Genomic DNA, 19,928 nt, shown 5'->3' on the forward strand with positions numbered 1-19,928 from the left:
GGTTGGAATGGAATTAGGTAAAACTCTCCACCTGACTGGGTGAAGTCTGGAGCGGGGCGGAAGGCGGCGGTAGGGGAACGAGGGGACAGACTGTGGGTAGGGGAGCCAGGGAGACTCTCACCAGATGACAGAGAGTGGTTGAGGGAGGAGAAGCTGCGGCTGGTGTGCAGAAGAGGCGACGGCTGCATGGCAAAACGTCTGAAGAGGGATCGTCGCCTGAAAAACAAGAAAAAAACCAGTAAAAATCCCTGTTTGATAACCAGTTTTTCAAGGAAGGATATGAATAACAGGTCTTTAAAGGGATTTTGGCAGAAAAAGGTTTTAAAAATGTTCATAAGTGAATGATAAAAATTGTCTCTAGATGAAATGAGTAATCCTGCAGGCTCACAAGTTCAGATGCTTCCTGTGTCATGTGTCTGCCGCCTAGAGGCCAAGAGTAAAACTAATAATGGCTCTGCACTGTAGACCATACACTCACCTGGGTTCTGCAGGACCACACAAACTCAAATTCCTCACAGTATCTCTGTACAATGTTACAGTTATAACGTGGGATATTTTATGCAAAAGTAATAAAAGCAATTTATCATACTGACAGTGATTGTGTGACGATGATTTGAGTGAATGAGCACTGATTCATACATAAACACATATGCATGTGCTCAAAAAAAAATTCAGATACTACATTAATTCATTCCTTCAAAGTAGCACAGGTACTTAAATTTGCCTATTAAAATTTAAATAGGGGTTGTTGCATCAAAGACAGAAGATTGGTACCTCTCGGGAGTTTTCTCCTTCTTTGGCTTTTTGCCACATCGGACCATCTTGCTCCGGTAGCTGTTCCTCCGGGCTGGACCTGTTTTTATAGACGTGTTTTCAAAGGGGGTTGTAGAGATGGCCACTTTGCTGCCACTCTAAAAAAGAAAGAAAGAAAGAAAGAACAAAACGTTGGTCACCCCATGAACCCAAAGTTTGAATAACAAAATAGTCATTTATCTATTTTGAACTTTCTAAAGTCCAGTAAATCTATTGTTTTGATCATTTGCCATAATTTGCATCTGGAAGAAAAAGCATCAAGACGAGAAAGCTCTGACATGTTCTCAGCCCACGGCGGCCAAATAACAAAAAAAGTGCAAGTTATAGCCTAGAAAACACAGAACTGCCAAATTTCACCATATAGAATATCCTTATTCCCCTAAACAGTTTGTGTTTAGATATTTGTGGTTACCTTCACCAGGAGCTCCACCACCTCGGTGTGGACGAGGCCATGAACTGGTTCTCCGTTCACGTGTGTGATGAGATCTCCAGCTTTGAGTCCTGCTTTATGTGCCGGTCCTCCATCTTCTACATTCTATTCAACAGGGACCAGAGACAGGCACTGATATAATCACATCTTTAGTTACACAGTATATTACCTTTCATATCTGAAGTGCAACTCAAAGTTTGTCACAGTGGGAAAGTAAAGACAAAAAAAAAAAAACAGTTACTGTATATAAAGTCAAATATCTAAATATGAAATGTGGGATGGAAGGGACAAATAAAGCACCATAATAATTGTAATTTTTCATTGTGAAATACATCCTCAGGGTCCTTACCCAGACCATGTGATATACGGTGTAGATGTCGCTGTCACAGGCGTACACCCGGATGGCCCTCAGCGTGAAGCCGAACTTCTTCCCGGAGCTGTGGATGACGACGGGCTGCCGAGGGTTGGAGGTGGAGAGGGAGGAGTCCCGGCTCGGGGAGGAGTCTCTGGAGGACGGGTCCGAGGAGAGCGAGTATGGAGAGAGGGGGCTCGCGAGTGGAGAGACCCCGAAGATATCTGAAAGGATGAGAGAGCAGAGCTCACCACCCGAGCAGCTCCTTTTATTGAATCAATCAGACTTCGAGCGGCCCTGAAGTCGGGACCGAGGTGCGGCTGTAAAGCCTCTGAGCCTGCTTTCATTCTGCCCCTGCTGAGGGTGAAACTAATGGGATTTTCTCTCCCAGCAGTGTGGACCTCTCACGCTCCAGCCCTGCCTGCTTCTTGTCCTTGTTACAGAGGCTTGTATTCGGCTATTTGTGTGCAGCCACTCTGTACAAATGGATCTCACAGCAGGTGTCACACTGGGCCAATTTTTCACAGACACATGGCGCGCTTTCATCTCTGTCGCATTATTTGTTCAAAGTCCACTGCTGGTGTTGTGATTCTCGACACGTCATCGCTCTAAGACTCAACAGCTCCTGTTTTTACTGTATATGTTTGCTGTGTGTTTGTGTCGTCTCCTTCACTTACCTCCAGGGATCATGAGGGAGAGGGCACCGGTGGACACGGACTTGGGCACTTTGACCAGGGGGCCGCTCTTCTCTGCGGCGCTCTCAGGTCGCAGTGACAACGTCTGCAGAGGCGCGTGGTCCACCGAGGCGTGACTGGTGCTGTCGGGACTCTCCACGCCTTCACCTCTGGGCGTCAGCTGGTCCAAATGCTCTGAGAAACTGCCTATATTTCACACATGATACAGTCAGAGTGAAACAAAGGAGCTGCAGTGTATTAGAAGATCTTCTGGCTGGAGTTCGTACCGGAGAGCGTTGCCCCGCTGTGAGTGCTGCCAGGCGTGATGGCATCGGGCTCATCCTGTGGGAGATCCCCGATGGAGGAGGCGACCTTGCTGGGGTCACCAAGGCCCGAGGTCTCTTCCCCTTCGCTCTCAGCCGAGATGGCAAACTTCGGTAGCGTACCGGGACGTGGGCCCAGATTCAGACTGTCCGTGTCCGTGGAGTGGGACAGAGATGGCCTGAAACGGAGGGGCAACGTCTCATAGCACCAACAGACTCAATACTATATATATATATATATATATATATATATAATTATTAATATTCAATGCATATGAAACTTATTGACTAAGTTCTGGATAATTAACCATATCTACTGTCATTGTAATGCAAACACAGTTAAAAACATTTTGAATGGCATGAGTTTTTCAAAGCAGGACACATTTCTGGTTTGATGTTTTTAAGAGATATTCTGAACCGAAGAAAACCTACATTCCTCAGTTCGATTTTTCTTTCATGTTTTTTTTTTATTTTGTACTTGTTTCTGCTCTCTTTGCACTCATCCTTCATTTGCTGCAGTATTGTTAATGTAAAGCACTCTAATTTGCCTTGTTGCTCAAACAATTAAATTTACCTTGTCCAACTAAAGATTGGCACACGCCAGCATGCTTCCAACCAAAAGAGAAAATAAATAAACTCCTTTTACTATTTAAAAAAAAAAAATCGTCTCAATCTGTGATTAATGTGCACTGAGCCGTCAGTTTGATCTGTGCTTCATTCTGTAAAATGCTTAGCTGCAGAGATTCAATGAACTATGGCTTGACATCTAATGAGAAATTAAACTGCTTTCGTACAATTCAGCAAAGTCCGGCGTCCAGCTGAGAGTGTCCACCGTCAGAGGGCTCTCGCTCTTCTTCTCCTCCGTCTCTCCCTTCTCCTCCAGATGCCCACGAGACAAATCCAGACTGCTGTACACCTGAAAACCACACACAAACATTGTGTTGTTTTTTTTGTTTTTTTCTTAAATATGCATTTTCTGCAGGTAGTGTGTGAACGTGCATTGTGGCTTTGAGAGAAACACCGTTGTTGTGTGTGTCTTATGAGCTCAGGTGCAGCTGAGAAAAAGGTTTTGGTGCAGCTCTTCCACAGAGACATCCTGCTGCTTATTGAGACACACTGTAATGCTTTGTTTTGATGTGAGAGGGGAGCATACTGCAATGCAGTACAACAACGACTCCCAGCTTGTATGACTGTGTTGTGTCACACAGTACAAGAAAAGAAAAAAAAAAAGCTCTGATTTGCAAGCGGAAAATGTATGCAAAGCTCCTTGTGTGGGCAAAAAAAAAAGGGGGGGGGGGTGTGGGGGGACAGGAGGGAGAGGCCTTGTTTTCTCGACACAAATTTCCATATGAAATACCAAACAGTCTGCGTTTTGTTTCCCATGAGAACAAACCGAGGCGATCGGCTCATTTACATCGCTAACGTGTTTGGCAGTAATGACGATGCTCGTGTGTTTGGCTGGAAACGATTCGAGCGGCACACCTTCGAGAATCGGTGAGAGCAGGAGGAGAACTGCCGCAGCTCCACGTTGAAGTCTTCATCGTTGGTGTCGTCTTCCTCCGTTTCCAGGTGATGGTACCTCTCCGAGCGAGCTGAGAGGGAAGCAAGGTTTAGAGTTCGGCTTTGACTGACCTTCCATTATAAGGTCAAAGATATTATTAGATTGCCACAGGAGTTCCTGTCGAGAACTCATTTAGCCTGTTTCACTTTTTGGGGACGACAGCAGATTATGTTTTAAAATTCACAGTAAAAACAATCTTATTTATATATTATGTAGCTCTCACTTCACCCTTCATGTTTCAGCCACTTTCTCTTTCAGATCAACCCTCTCTAAAAGCCCATCTTCTTGTAATTAGACACCAGCATCACCACAAAGATGGCTGCGGTGTCTGGAGCAGATGCACGTTAGAAAATTAGGAAAAATGCCAATTTCAACTAAAATGGGATTTCACTTGGGTTTTAAAATGTGTTTATATTCAACTTTTCAACACTAGAGTCCAAGCAGGAATATTTTTTGATGGGAAACCCTAACATTAGCAGATTTTGTCAGCCCTTATACTTGTTTTCATTTTCACGCTCATGTTGTGGACCTTCATATCTCTGAACTTGGCGAATGCAGGAAGGAGGCATGTGCAAGACTTAGTGAGTGTTTCTCAGTGTCAAGGTTGTGTCCTTGTCATGCGTTTATGCCACGTCATCGACTCGTGCAAACTGAGGAGGTCATTAAAAGGGTCCCGCCCCGGTCTGTGTTAGAATATTAAAGAATCCCAGAGATCAGAGCAGGCGCTGATGATGCGGCTGTTAAAGATCCCTCCTTGACACGGAGACACCCAATGAGCTGACATTTGACTGCTTTCCCAATTAAAAAGTTTTCCAAAGTAGCAACTACAGATTCCTGATTCATGTGCGAATTTTCACAAAGGAAGAAGCTGGAAATAACATTAAGATTCTCTCTGGTTTGTGAGCCGTCCAACAGATGGGTGACAAAAATGCACATCAGTACACCTTCATCTTCAAAAAGACAGTTTTTCTTACAGATTGTTGGACAGTTAGTTAGTTAGTTAGTTAGTGACTTAGTTACAGACAGAAGAAAAGATGAGCAGAAGTTCAACTGAGAGTCTGTGCCTCTCTAAAATGCTGTTTTTTCAGTTTTTTTCTCAACTAAATACTTTTGCAGCGTTCCGTTCAGACTTTTTTTGCAGAAGCGTTACTGTCAGCAAATTAAAAATGAGATCATATTTTTAGGAAATTGTTAAACTGTACTACAAACAACATCAAATACGCTGCATTTTAGCTATGCTGAATAAAATATGAGGTTGACTAATGTGAAATAGCAGATTACATGAATGCTCTTGTTATTTTTGGCCTTCTTTAAGATCCACTTTCAATTAAACCTAATGCTTATTGTAACTATATGTGTTAACACTAAGTTTTGGATGTTAATAAATGAACAAAAGGTTCCATTGTAAATTACGAGTTTCATTCATCCGACACAACAACAACCAGCGCATCAATCAAGTACTTCCGGTGTAGCATCTCAGTGGCTTCAAGCTTTAGCTTGGCCTCTACATATATAATCCTCAAAACTGCATCAGGTAACGTCTTGACCTTGACTGTGGCAGGCAGGGGAACCATCCACATATGAACGCCGTGCAAAATTCATTGATTTGCTAGACTGACCTCCGTAAATATTCGCTGCCAAAAAGACACGGTCATGGTTTTTATTGAATCAGTGCAAAGTTTTGCCGATTGTTATCTTTATGATCCATTTCTCTGTGAGCTCTATTGGCAATACACTTTTCAATGTTTCTTTTTCCCACTTCACACACTGTTCTTGCATTTTTATTTGGTTCAGTTTTTCACTGCTGACTCACTGTCGAAGTAGCTGGTGTCGTCCTCGGACTCCAGCTGAGGGATGAACTCGGCCTTCTGCCTCAGCAGGCCGTTCCAGTCCAGGTTGTGGAAAAACTGATGCTGCTTCACTTCAGCAGCTCCACCTGCGAGAAATTATAAATACTTTTGAGGGAGTTTAAAAAAAATAAAATAAAATAAATAAATAAAAATACCCACCCCACAGTGAATGTAAAAAAGTTTAGTTGAAGGAAACACGAGCACAAATCCCTGGACGTTGACATTGACCGGTTCGCTTAAACACAGGAGGTCAAGAAACGCTTACGTTACGTTCCTCTTTTCCCCCCGTGTGGCTGGCAGCCAGAACCGATATCACAACCATAAATTATGCAGGATCATTTCCTGCCTGTGACCTTTTCTGGGACAGCAGGTGACTTTGTGAATGGCAGCCCAGTGAAGGAGGAGGTTCGGCTGGAACCGGGCTGAACTGAACTACATGCATCCCTCTGATTAAAAGCTTTAGTCCCGGGCCATGGTCACTTCCACGGTCTGCAGATCTACGCTCTCACAGTGTCTGATCATGCGTGGAACTAGTTTCATAAAGCAGGGAGGAAATAATTACAATTGATCAAAGGAAAGAGGTGAGTAGGCCGCGGTATAAACTGCTCCGCTGCTGGATGACCTCAATTTCTCCCCCCGGTGACTTGGAATAATGAGCCCCGCTAAAGTGGCACATGAGATTTTATGACGGCCGCTTGTACCGGTTTTATTTCTAACAGGGTTGAGGCAATTTTATTCTATCATTTTTTTTTCCCCCGTTCGTACCTGCGCCCATCCTTTCCAGAGGATTCTGCCTCAACAGCAGGGTGATGAGCTCCTGAGAGTCGGGAGGGGGGGCGTCCTCTCCGTCAGGCCAGTTGATCTCATCTGGAAATGCATGGAAACAAAAAATCACTCCAACATGCAGGTAGACCATGGATCTATTAAAAATAAGATACGTGTGACCCTTCCATGAGACGTGTGTGTTAGCCACTAAGACAAGACTCAATGCAATAGAAACAGAGCAACAACTCAATATTTGCTTCTTCGTAACACCGGTGTGTGTTGAATGATTTGTTTACACAATTAATCTACAGGTCCATATTAAAAGTCATACAGGCAACCCTTGTTATCAATGTCAATTTTGACATTTCGGCCAATCGTGACAGCTGTTTTTATCTAATCCAGTTCTTTTTTTTAATCCTATAATCATAAATTCTCCCTCCAAAATAGCTTCACCAGCAAAATCCACAAAAAAAAAAAAAAAAGTTAAGTTTTAAGGTCGGAGGGTAAAGGCGAGTGAGACTATTAACATTTGCACTTGCTTTTGTTAACAGCCTCGTGGATTTAGGAGTGAAAAGAGGAGCAAAGCCTGTCTGCGCCATGCTGATTGTCAGCTCCGTGCGCCGTTTGGCCTCCATTTTAATCATATTTGGGAGCGCGTTATGAATATGTATGCACGGCCTGAGGCCACGGTGGCATGCATTGTGTGTTTTCAGGCCCCTTTAATTAACAGTCGCTCTCAGAGGCTCGGTACAGTTTGATTGAGAGCATACCAAATCAGCCGCGCCGCGCCATTCATTCCGGTGGCACAAATAGCCGCCGTTATCCAACAACTCCACACAGGGTAATGCATCTAGTGACAAGATTAAAAACTCCTGTTTTCAAGATTAAGATTTTTTTCTTTTCTCTCCGCGCTGTCACGACAAGACTACAAAGGACTGGAGTAACATCATCATCGAATTATAACTTCACTGGTGCTCCAAAGTCAGGCGAAATCCACTTACGGCCATCTGTTTTTGTCCGCGCCTTCAGGGAAATCTCAGCCTTCAATAAACTGCGAAACGCGCACACCAACTAATTCCATGTGGTCACTATGCAAATCTTTAATTCATATCTGAATGAGGTCTGGGAGTTTCTCCCGACGTGCTCCACAGCATCTAAACGCCAGCTGCTGTGAAACTTTGCCTAAAGCACCTCCGGCGGCAGAAATTACGTCTCGTCAAGTGTTACATTTAACTAACTAAGCGGTAATATCGAAGAGGAAGACAAACAACGCAGTGTTTAGATTTTGTAAATGACAACTGAAGTTTATCTTTCTCGAGCCAAACACATTGGGTTTTTCACAATTCAGATAAAACAGTCAAATCTCGCATTTATTTTATTTTTAGTCTTCAAGAATATTCAGTTTTTCTGGTTCAAACAAGCTAGAAAGAACTTTCTGGATAGTTTTGGGGTTTTTTGGGATCTCTCATGCCTCACATTAAGGTTCATTTTCAGGTGTTTTTTGTTTTTCAATATATACGCATTACTCCAGTCCTTGCATTAACGAACTGCGAGTTTTGCAAAAATTAACTTTTTGACCAACCAACCAGTGTCCTTGAATGCTTGTCAGAATGCTAACTGACCAATACTGTGAACAGTACTTTACCGACATCACATTTATTTGAATGAATCTTGAGTATGAACTGTGTTTAAATAGTTCTCAGTCAGTGTCCTGCTGTCCTATTGGCTGGAACTTCCTAGCCTTGTTTGATGAACACCACATTTTTTAAACCGATTCTTGCCATTATTCATGTAATATTGAGAAATTAGACATACATAACTACATTTCATTGTATATATACAGTATGTATTAATGCGATGAGAAGCAATGATAATAAAAAAAAAGGTGTTTAATGTAATACTGACCACTGATGACCTGCCCAAACAGCTCCTCTGGCGTATCACCAAAAAATGGCACGCAGCCCACGAGGAACTCGTAGAGGATGATTCCCATCGCCCACCAGTCCACCGGCTTCCCGTAGCCTTGTCTCAGGATCACCTCCGGAGCGATGTACTCTGGGGTCCCACATACCTGCACAAAAAAAAACCACATTCAACATGGAGAATTTGGGAGACAAAACTATTATGTCGGTGCTGCACACATGCCTACAGCTCAAGAGCCATTACCTGCTTATCAGAGAACTCTCTGGCATCTTTCTCTATGTGGCCCTCGTACAGGTTGGTGGTCATGTTCATGAGTCCCACTTTGGAAAGACCGAAATCTGTCAGTTTGATGTGTCCCATCGAGGTCACCAGCAAACTGCCAGAGGAAGAGGGAAAACATGAAACGGTCAATAATAAACAGAGGATTGTTTTATTATAAGAAGTATTTGGGTTACATAATCGCGTACGCATTGCAGTTGACAACTGTTCTCCGTGTATCACAAAAATGTCACTCTTCTGCTGCTGCTTCTTTTAAGGGCTTGATACCATCTTTGTGTTGGAATAGAATAGAAAATACTTTTTTAATCCCAGAGGGAAATACTTTTTGAAATAAATAAAACAAGTCTGACACTGCAGCGACAGCTGCATTTGTCTTTGTTAGTTTAAGTGAATAACTTTGCTTGAGCAGTGTCCAACTTCACTGCTGATGAATTATAATAGAAAGATGGTAAAGACACTTAAAACTACCTTTATAGATTTACGGTTCCATTGAAGCTGCAGTCGTATCTAACCCCTGCAGATTGTTAAGATTTATTCATAATATTTCTGGGTTTTTTGCATAAAATTGAGATTATAATCTCAAATTTTGGGATTTAAAGACACAAACTGATGCAGTTATAACATTAAAAATTATTTTGTGTCTATATTTCTGACATAGTTTGGGGAGAACCATGAAAGGCCAGGAGCATCTTTGAGTGAGCTCATCACCGAGAGCAGCCATTGTCAACGGAAAAACATTGATTCTCGCTGCTTTGAAACTCATGAGGTCTCACTTGTCCGGTTTGAGGTCCCTGTGGACGATGCCATAGTTGTGGAGATACTCCAGAGCCAGCACCGTCTCGGCGAAGTACATCCGGGCCATGTCCACGGGCAGCGGACCCATGTTCTTCAGGAGGGTGGCGCAGTCTCCTCCTGTGGTTCACAAAACATTTACACTGTGAGATATTTCACCAGGAATCAGGAGTAACGTAGAAATACCGGAGTATTGAATCCGTTATTGGAATGACCTACAGTCAAAAGTAAATTTTCAGTAAGTTATTAACCACCGACCTTCGACGTACTCCATCACCATGCAGAGGTGCCGCCGCGTCTCAAAGGAGCAGTACATGGACACCACGAAGGGGTTCTCGGCGAAGGTGAGGATGTCTCTCTCCACGAAGGCCTGCTGGATCTGATTCCTCAGCATCAGATTCTGCTTGTTGATCTTTTTCATGGCGAACCGCTGCTTCGTCTCCTTGTGCCGCACCAGATAAACCGCCCTGTGGGACAAATGGTTACACTCAGCCGGAGCAGGAATTAAATTTAGACTAACGGTTCTTCTCAAGAAGACGTCATCAGATGTGTTCTGTCACTTTAAAGTACAGCGCTAGAGAGAGAGAGGCACGTCTTTGTGGATTCACATATGATCAGGGCTGTAGGAACATCTGCCGTTTACAGGCTAAATCATCCGATGTAAAATGACAGTACCGTACCCATAGGCGCCATTACTGATGAGTTTCGTCATCTCAAAGTCCAATTCGCAGGGTTTCCGCCGGGACCGCAGGGCTGTGCTGAGGCTGTGAGACTACGAGCGAGAGGAAAGAAATGAACACAAAAACCAAAAACAAATGAAAGAGATCAAAATTGTGTATTTCACTACACTGCCGGCGGGGATCGATGCGGTGATCAATCTCGGGGCACTTACAGAGTCGTCTGTTTCGGGCGTTTCTGCGATCCCGCTGTCACAGCTGGTGAGCTGAGCGATTTCTACGGAGAGAGAGCAAACAATCCATTCACAAAGTGGTAAAGATTTATTTACAAACAAAGCTGTTGTTGACGCATTGTAATTTCATGCAGGACGAGTGTTAACCAAGAACAAAAGAAAAAAACTCAAGCAAATACAAATTTATTCACCAGGTTTGTGTAAGTTAGGGTCTCTGTGTGCATGTTTAGTGCATCCGTCAGCTCATTATGAAGCCTGAACTATTTGAATTGCCTGACAGATGCAGAACAAATGAGGCTTGATTGATTATAAAAGTGATCAGCAGTGTAACTTGTGAAACTAAGGGGCCTTTGAAACAACGAAAATGGCAAACCTGCTGTTTTTAATTCACTTATTAGGCTGAAGGTGCTGACTCTCCAGATAACCTGGATTGAGAATAAATTGGGCGGAAATCAAATCCGGCCACACAAACAACATTTCTAACACCCATTTAGAAAAACCACCACTCCAGAACGAGCGCTCATTAAAAACCACCTTGCATCTTTTGTTTTTCACCCCCCTTCCTTATCCTCCTGTGCATGTGTGTGTGTGTGTGTGTGTGTGTGTGCGCAAACATGCCAAAGTCCATGTGTGCCTTTCGTGTCGTCCCCGGAGAGCTTGTAAACACATTTCCAACGCTATTTAACATCTGTCCTTCCTTGTAGGTTTGCTCGGAGCGCGTGAGGCTTTGAGCAAACGAAACACACGGGAGACCCCCGGGGGAACTGAGCGGGGAGATGGGCTGATGAGGCCAGCCTGCGTGAATCTGTCTGTGGGGAGGCCATTCCTTTCTAATTAGTCATAATGAATGTTGTTGGTTAGTGAATCTGGAGAGACGGCGGGTCATTAGAAAGACGGTCTGTTCTGCAAGAGGACATTACTCAAGAGTTGGCTTTGTCTTCCCGTTTCCACCACAACTCAATTCTTTCATTCCTTCACACAGCCGCGGTTCTCATTTGATCAGATTTACAGCGCCTCTCCGTTCTAATTGGAAATACGGGAATTGCAAAGAAAATCATTACGACAAGAACAAAGAATAATTTAGATGCTGAAAAAGTTGTGAAAGCACTAAAACTCTTTTTATTTCATTGTGTGTTTGCCGCTTCAGCTTTCAAAGCTGGCTTTACTGTTCCCTTTAGGCTTTTGCAGCCACCAAAACAATAAAAAAAAACAGACATTCATGACACGCACAACACACAATTTTTATACCTTTATCTGTTAATACGTCTCTCAAAATGGCCTTTAAATTAAACAATATATTTTTGTATTAATTACTTTTCTCAGAATTTTAGATTACATGACATACAGTCTGAACACATCTAAGCGTTTTCTGTTAGTCTCACTGTGAAGTGCAGCTCAGAGGTTTGCGTTTTCTCTTTTGTTATTCCCGATAACAATGATAGTGAAGCGAGTCCTTCCTGTACCTTCCAGAGGATCTCGTGTGAGTCCCAGCTGGCTGATGATGTAACGAGGGATGTCCGTTTTGATGCCCTGACCCTCTTTAGCATGTCCCTCCGCGGCCTCCAGGAGGTGGTAAAACTCCTCCGGGTCGAACTCCTGCAAGAAACGGCAACACAATTTAGTGCAAAGTGCTCCTAACAATAACATAAGAGCATGAAAAATAAAAGATGTAAACTGATTTTAATTATTTCTTTTTGAATTGTGTGAATTTATATCCTAATATAAAGGTTGGACTGTTGAGGGGATGCTTGTTGGTGTGAAAGAACTTCTCTTTAGTGTTCTACAATGTTAGTCATGATCAGCCATTCTCTCTCTCACACACACACACACACCAATGACAGCTGCTACCAGGCCTCCGTTGGGAGAAATTTGGGGTTCAATGTCTTTCCGAAGAACACCGACATATGGTCAAGGCAAGTGAGGAAATTTAACTACCATCATCAGGACCCGCGCTATTAGATTTCACTTATGTAGTTCTTTTCCACTTCTTCAGCAGCCCCCAAAAGACTTTACATAGTTAGTCACATTCACCCATTCGCAGACGGCTGCCATGCAAGATGCTCAATCCGTCCGCTGGGGTTCAGTGTCATGATCAAGGACACTTCCACATATGGACGGGGGAAGACGGGGGACTGAACCTCGCTTTGTCTTTGCACAACTCAAAACATACCTCACCCCCCCTGCAGAAGAACAACGTCCTGCTCAGCCAGAAAAGTTAATTGTTCCGCGTATTGAAAATCTGTGGGGTGAATGAAAGAATCGAGGTCCATGCCAGAGGACTGTGAAGGAGCTTGTGGCCAAAAAGGAATGGGGTAAACAACTGCATGAGAGCATCCGTTATCATTTCGAGCATGATTTTGCATCCCCATGGTGTTGCAACGACAAGTATCGAACTCATCAGTTTGGTCATAGAAGGTTTGAGGTCTGCATTCTGAATGCAGAAGCTCATCTTCTTATCGGAGCGTGTACCTATGAACACATTACTTATTAAGATAAGATAAGATATCCCTTTATTTATCTCGCATGTGGAGAAATTTGCAACCCTTCCTGCATGGCGACCTGCTCAAGTATGATAATTTTCTGTCCACCTACAAAATATTAAATGGTAATGCACCATGTTGTCTGGCAGAGCTTTACCTTGTGCTTTGCATTTGCAATAATAAAATAATCATTCTATTGAAGGATAGTGTACAAAGAGGAGAGTCGAACTCATTAAACGGTTAAAAGTTCAACACAGATTTGGCCGTTGGTCATGATAAAGGCAGTAATTCTTATTTCAAACATTGTTGTGGACCTGTGGATCTCAAGCAGGCCCGTTCTGTCTGGGTTTTTATAGCCCAGCTGAAGATGCGCTTCTTCACCGGTTCATTCGATTCTCAAAATTCTTTTCTTCTTCATGTGCTCAATCTTTATTTCATACATGCATGTACATCACCTTGTTTAAATGTGGATATAAATACAAGTATCATTAATGAGTGTGGGGACTTGTGTTTGAACCCCAGTTGTAGCAGGAGGAGCATCTTCCTATGGGACAAGTTGTAATGACTTCTTGCGGTGACGTCTGGGAATATTCTATTTTTGCTTCTGTAAAATAATGTAAGCGTCCATATAAAATTTTGATGTTGGGAAAAGCTAAATGGGAGCGGAACAGCCCAGACCCTGTTTAGACATCTCAGTCACGCCTTCTGGTTCATGCTGCGTTCGTCCCTGGAGTTGTTTCATGCCAGTTTGAACGGCAGCATTTAAGTCTTCAGAATGAACTGCACCCACATCAATCCAGAACACCGAAGCACACAAAAGGATGATGAATAACCAATCTTGGGTGGTTTTTTGGGGCATATTTCTCAAATCATGTGTGCATAAGGTGACACAATTTGTGTAAATTACAGCATGTAAATGACAGGCAAGAATCTTGCTGCAAACAGAACAATTGCATGTCAACGTTCATGTTTGTGTGGCAAACCTGTAAGCCAACAGTTAGACACACAGTCATTGACCATCTGGCAAATGCAAGTTCAATATTGGCTCTGCTGTGCTGCTTTTCGGTCTCTCCCTGCATCTCAGCGACACGTCGAGCTGTTTAGCTGAAACAGGAATCAGTCAAAAGCACTGAGACGGTGCAGATGATCGTAGTAAATGAGAGTTGCCGACTCTGAGATGCTCCGAAGTTAAATGGTGCAGAAATCACATGTGGCGACACATATATCCAAACATATGTCTTAAAAGTCCAGAATAAACTCATCATGAACTCTCCACTGACTTTTAGGTCTTTTCTCTTAATTTTTTCTCCAAAAAGCGAGGAAATAAATTAAAAGGAGGAGAAAAATGACGTTAAGAAAGAAAAAAGATTTCAAGGTGCTGTTTTAACGTACCAAACATTCAAGCAGTCGTGCAGGTCGGGCGATGATGATGAGAATCTTCTTCACCAGGTCTCTGATGAAGTTGACCTCTTCACTCTCTGACCTCTCGGTGGACTGCACACAAGACCCGCCGCAGAACCGACGTCAGCAAGTCATTTCACCAACGTACAGTTCATTATCTCATTTCACATGTGACCTCTATTAATCACATCACTGCAACGTGGGACTTTCTGGGGGGAAAAATATATTGAAGATCTTCAAACGCTGAAGTTTCCTCCAATCCTTTTTGTTTTTTAAAATCTAAATAGAAGATCTGTTATTGTCAGAGGATTAAATTTTTTTTTAATACATTCAGGAAAATATTAAATACTGCAAGTTAAAAAAAAAGTCATGGATTTACAGAGTATATCAAATGAAAAACCTTGATTTAACTAAATGCTTTTTAAGTAAGCAAGATCTTCCACATAAAATATTGAATTCCTAAGGGAAGGTTAGACACTTGACATACAAAAGAATGGAAATATTAAAACATTATAATGTAAAAGAACAGACAGCTGCCACAACAAAGTAATATTTTCAAAATATCTTTTCCATGACTATCATCGTTATTTATTTATTGCTAACTTAACCAGGTAATACAAGATATTTGGGATTACAGGAAATTTAGTAGGCGTCAGAAATTTCAAAATAATCTCATGTTCATGTGCAAACATAAAAACGGATGAGTAAAAATGAAGGCAAACATTTAACATCATTCATGTCTTTTGAAACACTTTGTGTTTAGGAAAAACCAACAATAATCTGAGACGTCTCCTCTGAATTCCTGAGTGATGCCTCACGAAGCACTCACCTCCTGAACGAGCCTCTCCAGCTTGTCGGTGAGTTCGCAGAAGTAGCTGGAGGTGACGAGTCCGAGGCGACTCTTCTCCAGGCAGTCACGGGCCAGTTCAATTATCTGGTGGTGGGCGAAGCCGAGCACGCCATCTGCCAGCGGGAGGACGGTCTCCGGAGAGTTGCTGCGGATGATGTCCTCGATCCTCTCCTCCATCTGAGCCGTGGCCTGCAGAGAGGAGGCATGGAGTAGGTTTGGTGGGATGATTAATGAGCGGACACGGCTGCAGCAAACCCTCCTTTGCTGCTGCATACCTTCGGAAAACGCTCCTTGTACACGTGATTCATCATGATAATCTCATGGTCGTAACACGATGGAGATCTTCCAGGACTGTAAGATGAAACACATAAACAAACAAAAAAAAAAAAAGAACAATTTGAGAATCTTAGCAGCGACGAGATGATGCACGTCCGTGTGAGGGTATTTGTAAAGAATGATCTTTACCTGAGACTGCGTGAGCGGGGTCGCATAGCTGTCGCTCTGCGGCATTCGTCCCCGGAGATGCTCTCGGTGCAGAAGTGCTTGGAGAGGAAGTGCAGTTCATCGGGCGTAGGCTGGAAGGGCAGCTGGTGCAGCTTCTCCTGTGATGAACAGGATGACTGGAAATGAAACAAATATATATTCAACATGAAAAGAAAAAAAAAGGAGATGGTATTTATTTATTGTTTGTTCCTATGTGGATTTAAAAGAAGTACCATGACACTTTGTTACCATGACCCCCCCCCCCCCCCCAAAGCTACACTGATAACAACTCCAACTGGTGGTAAATCAACTGGCTCTTTGAGAATAAAACTACTTTCTATTGGCAAGTAATTGTTTTTGTTACATGAGATCACCGTATCAATGATGTTTACATTGTTTGAAATACTCAAAGAGAGACTGGTCAGTCTGTGTCAAATAGGCAGCTATGATGGGATTCTTCACAGATCTTCATTTTGGATTTGATTCACATTTATTACAAATAATCTCAACATAACCAACAACTAGTGTGCAAATTATAACCTTGCATCTTCTTTAGTTTCCAAGATACTGCTTGAAAAACATGGTTTTCTTTTTTTCTTTTGTAAAAGCTGCATTTTGACAGAAGTGGACTGGGACATTTATTTCTACTGGAAACTAAAAAGGTTCTTGTGTCAAGTGTTGCCAACGTTTCCCCGGCAGTGTGAGGCACCCGGAGTATAAAGCACATCAGGCTGATGATGAAGGAAAATATATAAAAAATAAATATTAGAGAATTAATACATATATGTGTAGCGCACTAATCTCACAATCTGAAAGGTTAGAAATTTGCACACGAGCTGCTTGGTGCGTTCCCCCTAAGAGAAACATTTGTCGGATGCTCAGCTGGGGATCCTTTGTTGATTTCACACAGATTGACCCTGTTGCACAGCAAACACATCACACACAAAAACCAAGACGAACAAAACTTTAAACGACAATAACCAGGCAAACTACACCGTGTTGGTATTTGACTGAGGTAGTTTAAGTAACCAGAGCGTGTTTCCTTGCACCGACGCCGTCAATAGCAGGAAATGCACACAAAGTTGAACAGAACATCACTTCAGCTTCAGTGAGAGTGTTATTGTTTGCGCACAAGTTATGAAACGTATTTCGTTTAAAGTTTCTACAGAGGAGCATCATTTTGCGGAAACCGTCAGTTGCCGACAAAAGGAGACGCAGATTGCACGTGTGTGTTGGGTTTCATGTCGACTCTGGAACAAATGTTTTCCCCCCCATATCAGTTTGTTCACAAACACTCTCCATACGCAGCATCAGGCGAGCTGTGACCTCAGTGAACCGCATGCATGTGCGCACACAAGTGAACACGCAGAAACACGCACGTACACAAACACAAACACACACGCAAACGAGTAAACGAAGCCAAAACCATGAGAAACACTGGGCTTCGTGTTCAAGTCGCTTTTGGCTGCACCGACGGGGCTCGGCCTAGAAACCCAGATATCGCTTCACCGAGTGTCATCGTCAATGACGGTGTTGTGACTCTGGTCATCCGAGTTATGTAACCAACATTTCAAACGCTGAAGTTTAGACCTCGTCGTGTCTCTTCACTTAGCTCAAATATTTCCTGGAGTTCGTACAAGCTTACGTTCACATGTTAACCGGTAGCTGCATGAATCTTAACTCAATCGGTGTTTGATTATTCATCCGTTTTTAACTGAAGTCTGTGTGGCATTGCTCGAGAAGACTAGACACACTTTCTCTGGTTTCGGGTTCCTCACAGATCAAGAACTAAACTAATGGAATATCTCAAGTTAAATGATTAATCTTGCAGCCCCTCCAAAAGTGCATGCTGACCTAGAAATACCTTTTATTATTGAAACTGGAAACAACTGTTTACCTCCGAGGCATTAATATGTGGGATTTAATTTTGATTGCATTGACTCTGGATCTCTTAAATAAGTTGCAGGATGCTTACAGAGACAGTGGAGCTGGGCGTGTTGGTTCCATATCCAGAGGAGGGAAGGGAGGCCAACGACCAGCGGCGACCATCAGTCCTGTTACAGCACAGCACAGAGAAACCACCCACGTTCCATAATCCATGAAACAATTGATCGTTACAACACAGAGCATCTTAAAGTGTCTCAAAATGGGAAGAAATTGTCTCTGAACAGAAGACAAGTTTCTATAAAAAACATGTTCCTAAGACACGTGACAACAGAGGACATCCTAAAGACCACGAGTACACACAGAAAAAGTACAAACTAAACCTAAAGGGGGGGAAACATCTAAAGAACTAAATGTAAAAATGACGGATATTTGAAGGTGTGATCAAATAAAACAAGAAGGGTTTTAATGTTGGACACATGTGAAGTGATGAACGTTTAAGGCCAAACAGAAACCTAACATGGAGTTACCTGTCTGCTCTGTGGCAATGACTGTGGATTATAATAAAACAAAAATACACAATTACATGGCATCATGTTCAGAAATGGTCCAAAAATAAATATGAAATAGAGAAAATATCTGAAAAGTGAATGGCTACACACCAAATCAAGAAAGTATTTTTTTTTTTATTAATTTTCATTATTTTTGTTGAGAAACACTGAAGTTCAGGTTACCTTCGTGCAAAGGAGAAGTGAGCAGAGGCACTAGGAGAGAAATTTCTGGGACTGTCTTGTGGGCTCGTTCCTGCAACAAAGAGCACACAAAAAGAAGGGAATAAAATACAATTAAAAGAGGAAAGGCAACAAGAAAACTTGTTAAAACAATAAAAAGAGAGACAGTAAAAGCAAATTAAGCTACTTTCATCATCTACTAATACAGAATAAATGTAACTATATTCTCTCCTGCTCTCATAGGTGACTGAGAATTAATTCGGAGATAAAGTTGTACAAGAAGATGCATGTATGAAAATAACGTGTTCCAGGTTAATTTTTCCTCGTTTATCTAACAATGCAGCACCAATGCAAACGCCACAACATGCAGAAGCAGTAACGCAATTGTGTTGCTAAAAATAAATGATTTTGTAACTCCGAATACCGACGAAGCCACGTACTGCGACTTGTAAAGCCTGGAACAGACGCGAGTGAGCAGCTGGTTTAGGGCGCCTGTTTACACAGGGAGAGCTTTTATGTTGACGGACTGACTTCTACATAACTTTATGATATCTCACCGCGTATAAGCATCATAAATAATCAGAGATTGTTCAAACTTTCCATTAAAACATCAGTCAATAAGCAAAAACAATAACTTGGTAACTATGGTTACTACATCCGCCCTCCACTCTATATATTAATATGAAATTTAGCATTCGTGTTTTGGCTTTTTTTTTTTTTGGTGGATTTAATCACTTGCGTTGTACATTTTTGCATTGGTTTCCCCGCTTTTTCACTCGTGTTGCACTTAGTGCATTGATATTGTGACATCTTTAACTTGTTTTTTGGCTTTTGTATTGTGGTGACCCCTTTCAGACCGCCGTACTTCCATCTGTTCAAAACCGTCTCCGCTTTCATTTTAACCATTACAGACATTCAAGATGTTTAGTTTCTACCACGCACTGACATATAGACGCTTCTCCTCTGGATCTTCAATCATCGACTTAACTAATCCAAACCATTCACTACAATATAGACTTTTCCCTGGAGAGCGTTTTCACTTAAACGCACATTTCCTGACTTTGGCTCCACATCAAGTGCGATCTCTCTTCCCACCTCCCACTTGCGTAGTAAAAAACAGTACGCTTGGACCAACTCACGTTAAAAAGCCTCCTCGTTTTTCACACAGCGCGCAAAGACGTGTCTGAGTGTGGAGCAGAGTTTACTGCCCTCACGTCACTGATCTGAAACGGCAGAGCTTCTGAGAGGCACTGAATGGCTTTGTAAGTGCGGTGGTTGTAAAACTGTGAAAGCCTGACAGCCACTCAGCAAAACTGCCCCCAAAATGCAGTTTAGCTCCTGTTGTTAACTTGTCCCAATGGGAAAAAAAAATGAAAAAACATCCAATAATTTCTTTTTACGTCCAACTTCATTTTTATAGACATGAT

The 19,928-nt window shown here is 42.5% G+C and overlaps 1 protein-coding gene across 4 annotated transcripts in view; it reads right to left on the bottom strand.

The window, feature by feature from the left end:
* mast4 (microtubule associated serine/threonine kinase family member 4) overlaps window positions 1–19,928 on the bottom strand; it is a 109,521-nt gene that overhangs the window by 5,224 nt on the left and 84,369 nt on the right. For 2 of the 4 annotated variants that reach the window (XM_080477082.1, XM_080477080.1), the window contains 24 exons: window positions 18,505–18,574; window positions 18,301–18,321; window positions 17,862–17,940; window positions 15,869–16,023; window positions 15,679–15,754; window positions 15,383–15,592; window positions 14,545–14,646; window positions 12,136–12,268; window positions 10,655–10,716; window positions 10,443–10,534; window positions 10,021–10,229; window positions 9,744–9,882; window positions 8,935–9,067; window positions 8,674–8,839; window positions 6,769–6,870; window positions 5,967–6,089; window positions 4,075–4,184; window positions 3,387–3,508; window positions 2,557–2,771; window positions 2,273–2,476; window positions 1,593–1,819; window positions 1,226–1,348; window positions 775–911; window positions 32–216 (listed from right to left, as the gene is read on the bottom strand). In XM_080477082.1, coding sequence (XP_080333208.1) covers window positions 32–216; window positions 775–911; window positions 1,226–1,348; window positions 1,593–1,819; window positions 2,273–2,476; window positions 2,557–2,771; window positions 3,387–3,508; window positions 4,075–4,184; window positions 5,967–6,089; window positions 6,769–6,870; window positions 8,674–8,839; window positions 8,935–9,067; window positions 9,744–9,882; window positions 10,021–10,229; window positions 10,443–10,534; window positions 10,655–10,716; window positions 12,136–12,268; window positions 14,545–14,646; window positions 15,383–15,592; window positions 15,679–15,754; window positions 15,869–16,023; window positions 17,862–17,940; window positions 18,301–18,321; window positions 18,505–18,574 — 3,195 coding nt within the window. The remainder of the gene's footprint in view (window positions 1–31; window positions 217–774; window positions 912–1,225; window positions 1,349–1,592; window positions 1,820–2,272; window positions 2,477–2,556; window positions 2,772–3,386; window positions 3,509–4,074; window positions 4,185–5,966; window positions 6,090–6,768; window positions 6,871–8,673; window positions 8,840–8,934; window positions 9,068–9,743; window positions 9,883–10,020; window positions 10,230–10,442; window positions 10,535–10,654; window positions 10,717–12,135; window positions 12,269–14,544; window positions 14,647–15,382; window positions 15,593–15,678; window positions 15,755–15,868; window positions 16,024–17,861; window positions 17,941–18,300; window positions 18,322–18,504; window positions 18,575–19,928) is intronic. The other 2 variants (XM_080477083.1, XM_080477081.1) reach the window with 1 other exon arrangement.

The sequence above is a fragment of the Lipophrys pholis genome (assembly GCF_963383615.2).
Source record: "Lipophrys pholis genome assembly, chromosome: 12".
Classification (NCBI taxonomy): domain Eukaryota; kingdom Metazoa; phylum Chordata; class Actinopteri; order Blenniiformes; family Blenniidae; genus Lipophrys; species Lipophrys pholis.